At 35.1% G+C, this 5,135-nt stretch overlaps 1 protein-coding gene across 1 annotated transcript; it reads left to right on the top strand.

Annotated features, from left to right (window-relative positions):
• The first annotated feature begins 809 nt into the window (after positions 1-809).
• On the top strand, positions 810-3,097 carry LOC107464772 (F-box protein At2g02240). Its single transcript, XM_016083739.3, has 3 exons — positions 810-1,193; positions 1,415-1,533; positions 2,483-3,097. Exons 1-3 carry the CDS (start codon positions 924-926, stop codon positions 2,898-2,900), a joined length of 807 nt encoding a protein of 268 aa, XP_015939225.1. The 5' UTR covers positions 810-923; the 3' UTR covers positions 2,901-3,097.
• Positions 3,098-5,135: the final 2,038 nt, after the last annotated feature.

The following is a 5,135-nucleotide window of genomic DNA, read 5'->3' as shown; positions in this document are numbered from 1 at the left end:
TGTTTGGTAGGTCGGTTCCTGAATGGGTCGGAGATGCTATGAGTGTGCGTGTGGTTGGAAGGGACCTGGCTCTGGGCGGCTGGTGCATGAGTGGATCTCCCTGGCTGGCGCTGGTGAGCAAGGAATGGGGCTTCACGACCTCCCGAGTTGTTGTAGTGAAGAGGGGGGAGCCACCTGTAAAAAGGACTCCAACGCTCAAGTCAGAATCCGTACAAGGCGGTAGAAAAGGTGATGGTTAAGTGACGTACCTTTGGAGAGGGGTAGGGCCCTCCCCTTATATAGTCTGTATTAAGGAGGATCCCTCCTTCCAGAAAGTTTCATTCCCAGCTGTCAAGTGCCTCGTGAGAGGAGAGGTGACAGACAGATCTCTTCCCAGTTCGAACCGTGCGAATTCGTCGAATCGGCCGGTCGAACCAAAATACTAAGCCAACTGGACTAGGCCAGAACACTAATGATACTCAAGCTACAGATTTTACTTGTGAAAATTGTAAAATAGAATATTTAATACATTCAATCTACTAAAAATAAAAACTTTACAACTTAGATATACAACGGAAAAAACAAAAATCACCCTAACATAGCACTAGGAAACCCCGGACTAATTTCATGTCAAAAATAAAAGAAGAATAACGCAATACACCCTAACATTTTCGTACTTGCTTTGCCGCCCTGATCCCTCCTTATTCCTTAAGCAGCTTAAGGACTAAGAATTTGAATTATCACAAAATTTCATGGAATTCCACGCCAGCTTTCCTCTCAAGTTTTTTAATTGACTCCCACAATCCCGTGTTCCTTCCGTGTCCCCAGAGTCAGAGAGCACACGCGTCAACCTCTTATTCCTTTTCTTCATTTCGCCGTAACTTCCCAATCTTCTTCCTTAACTATACACACACACACTAACTGAAGTCTCTCCTTGAAGGAAGATGGATCTGCAAGCGTTGCCGGAAGGATGCATAGCCAACATACTGTCTCTAACCACTCCTCTTGATGCCGGCAGGCTCTCCTTGATTTCCAGAACCTTCTGTTCTGCCGCCCAATCTGATTCTGTCTGGGAACGTTTCTTACCCTCTGATCTGGAATCCATCATTTCTGATTCTCATCAATTTTCTTCTTTGATTGCCGCCTATCCTTCTAAGAAGGCCCTCTACCTTCATCTCTCCGACCATCCTCTTCTCATTGACCACGGTCGCAAGGTACTTAATCATCTTCTATCCTTTCCAATCAATGGAATTGTAGTGTTAGAATAATAATAGTCTGTACTAATCGATTTGAAAAGGTGAAAGTGACAGTTATTTTAAAATGGATGAGAGTATTAACACTCGTGATATCTTTCTTGAGTTTCCTAAAACTGTAAACCCTAAACAACATTCATTATTTTCCCAATTTATAAGATTAATTCGTTACTAAAATGCAGAGCTTTCAATTGGACAAACGGACTGGGAAGAAGTGTTACATGATTGCTGCAAGAGACCTCACCATTATTTGGGGTTCCACTCCTGAGTACTGGGAGTGGATAACCCTGCCTGAATCCAGGTTAGCTGAGTCTTTTCTTTTGACATGAATAAGGATTAGTTTGGTTAAGTTTTCGCTTTTTATAAAAGCTAATCTTTTAAAAGTGATAGTATCTGTGTTTTTGGTGAATTAAATTAAAAATAAAGTTTTATAAAATAATTTTTAAAATTTAAAAATATTATAATAAATATTAACGTAAGAATTAAATTTAGATATTAATTAATGCATGAGATTATATTAAACTTTCTAATTTTGATAAATACAAGTTAACTCTAAAAAGTTTCTTTTAGGTGCTTTCATAAATACGATTGTCTTTTAAAAACGGCAAACACAATAACACAGATTCTTGTGCAAGCATTTTTTCAAAAAATTTTACCAAACCAAGCCTTACATGTATCTATTGCAAGAATTATGTTCCATATATTAGCTTAACAATTTCTAAGATGTTAACTCTGTTAGTTATTGAAGATGCATTCATTATGAATCATATACACCCAAAACCCTATTCTGTTGGAAAGACATCATTATGTTACTAAGAGATGGCGGATATAATAATCTCTTCCTTGTTATATAATATATCAAGGATGTGTTCTCTCTACCTATATGAGAAGTACTTCCCATCCATCATTTGTGATATTATGCTTAGGACTGCAAAAGAAGAAAAGAAAAAAAAAATCATTCTTCATAGTCTGTTTGAATTGCTCTCCGTTCAAAATGAAGAACAATACTTCATTCTCTATTGTAAAACTATGTGAAAAGTATTAGGTTGTAGATCCGGGTGCTTGTGACAGTATTTTCATGCATAATTAGTTATTACTTAAATCTAAAGCAAGTAAGATAAATATAATATTGTGCATGTCCCTTTCATAATCCCTCATAGCTAAATGATTTGGAAAATAATTTTTATTCTACTACTAATTGCGGATGTTTCGTCATTCTTATGTTCCTTGCTTGTTAAACTATTGAACAGGTTTAAAGAAGTTGCTAAACTTCTTGCTGTGTGTTGGTTCGAGATTCGTAGGAACATCAGCACCATTATATTGTCCCCAGGCACACAATATGCAGCTTTTCTTGTGTACAAGATGATCGATGCTCATGGATTTCACTTAGAGCCCGCCGAGTTAACAGTAGGCATAGTCGGAGGGATAAGTTCTACCAAAAGTGTTTGTTTGGACCCAAACGTAGAAGAGAGGCATTTGGGCCCCAATTTCCAAGGATTGGAACGACCGAAGGAGAGAAGCGATGGGTGGTTGGAGATTGAGATGGGAGACTTCTTCAATTTAGGATTAGAAGATGAAGTTGAGATGAAAGTTATAGAGATAGACAGCAAATGGTGGAAGCATGGTTTCTTTCTTCAAGGGATAGAAGTTAGGCCTAAAATCGTATGATGTTGTGGGCGCGTCTGTGGTTTATATTTTGCTTGAGAGAGAAGTTAGCAGGCATCTTGTTAAATGTTAAGTAATTGCAAAATTAGGGGAGGAAATTGGAAATGGGAAAACGTTTCACCGAAAGAAAATCTCTGTTGTAGACTAATATAAAAAGAGAAAAAAGAGGAAGCACAGAGGAATAATGTTTTTTTCTGAAACCTAAGTTTAAAAATGAAAGTTAATTTTAATTTTAAAAATTAAATTTTGAATTAATTAGATTTAATCATAATTTTGAATTTTTTAACTTTTGAATCTTTATTTTCAAATGACGTCATCTTTTCTCTCTCGCAATTCTATGCTATCGTTGTCGTTGTTGTATTATAATTTTGGTGTCTTTTGTAACTGTTGTCTTGTTACTTGTTTCTTATTAATTAAGTAGAATGTTTATTTTACTATATATGCGGATGGTTCTTTTCATTCTAAAGTGAATGTTAATTTGGGTATACTATTAGTTTTTTACTTGATTTGTTTGATTTTGTACGTACATATTCCGTAGAATATTCATTTTTATGTGGATAGTTTTTTTCACTAAAATGTAGATGTTTATTTGGGTCATACTATTTGGGTAAACGAAGCAAAGTGGCAAGCGATGGAAGTGACAAAGACATGACGTAGCGATGGAATTAAGTTGCTGGCTCCGCGACGGTGCGACGTCACGGAGGAGAGAAGAAGGCGCGTAGTGGCAGTGTCGCTTGCAAGAAGAACAGGGACAATGGTAGCGTCGAGAACGGGGGCACGCCGCAGGGGAAAAAGAAGGTGCAGTGACGGTGTCGGTTGCAAGGAGCACAGAGGTGGCGCGATGCACAAAAGAAGCTGCAACGATTGTTTCTTCAAACAGTGGCGACAGCGGTGAGGTGCGTCGGTAACGGCGCGATAGGAAAGGGGGAGTGAAGCAGCCGTGTTAAAATGAGGGAAAAGTGGAAGGTAATATGTTAGGATTGTAGCGGATAAATGTAGTGGATTGTTGGTGGATAAATGTAGTGGATTGTTTTTTGTTTTAGTAGGTCTGGACTCTGCAATACAACCTATTATTCACATTGTTCTTACCTTATATTGTCTACCCAGCTGAACTTATATAAAAATTAAGAGTTTGTTTGAAATACTATAAATTAGAATTCGTTCAAAAGTTAAATTCTATTTCTTGTTTTAGAATAATTAAAAAGAATTATTTGAATTTTCTTAAGAATTTTAATTTTAATTTTTCTTTCATTTGTATATCAAATAAAAAAAGGGTCAGATTGTTAAAACAATTCTCTTATTCTTCAAACTTATTATGTTAAATATAAAACCAAATTCTTTTTTATAATTAATAAAAATATTTTTGACATTTAAAAAAAATTTGGCTTCAAATTATATCTTTATCAATTTTGGATCTCTGATTCTATTTTTCAGTAAAAAAAAATAATTAATAAAATAATTTGTCAATGATAAAATTGTAAAAATTATTCAAAATTAAAGAACTGAATTTCATTCTATTAATATACGAAGACATTTTAAATTATGGAATTAAATTTTAAATAAAAATAATTTTTTCCTAAAAAAATTAGAATTCTTTTATCGTATTAAATAGTTTTTAGAATTTTTTTTATCTTACTCAGCACACACTCACTCAAGATACTACTATAGATTCTATACTTCTATATTCCTTAATCCAGAATTTTAATCCGGTGCAGCTTTCTTAGAGGTCAACAAATCCTCCATTACATCATTGCTTCAGCTGCAAGGATATTTTTTCTCAGAGTTGTTTCTGCACGACTTGAAGTACGAAAGATAGTGTTTCTGATTCTTGTGACTAAATCACAATTTCGCTTGCCAGGATTTCAGTTCAGATAAAAAAGAAAAATCAGAGACAAGGTTAGCAATGAATGGGAAGAATGAAGTGTGTTAATAACATGGTGGCTACATATGATAGAAGGGAATTCTCTTGATACAAATCCAGCCGACCTAAAAATTACAAACTAAGTATAACAATGAAACAACGAAGCACAAAAGAGATAAATTGTTGGAGATACATCTATAACTGAAATTAATTAATTAATATAGCTACAGAAAAAAAATGCAAAGATGAAATTATACCTCAAATTTGAAGACGCTTTTGGAGCACTGTAGCAGGTGCTATTTGCAAGAAGCAACCTGGACAATAAACTTGAACAAAATAAATTGGTAGGAAATTAAAAGAAACAGAAGAATCAGAAA

The sequence above is a fragment of the Arachis duranensis genome, chromosome 9, assembly GCF_000817695.3.
Source record: "Arachis duranensis cultivar V14167 chromosome 9, aradu.V14167.gnm2.J7QH, whole genome shotgun sequence".
Classification (NCBI taxonomy): domain Eukaryota; kingdom Viridiplantae; phylum Streptophyta; class Magnoliopsida; order Fabales; family Fabaceae; genus Arachis; species Arachis duranensis.
Note: the sequence above shows the minus strand (reverse complement) of the source record. Positions and strands in the feature narration are given on the sequence as shown.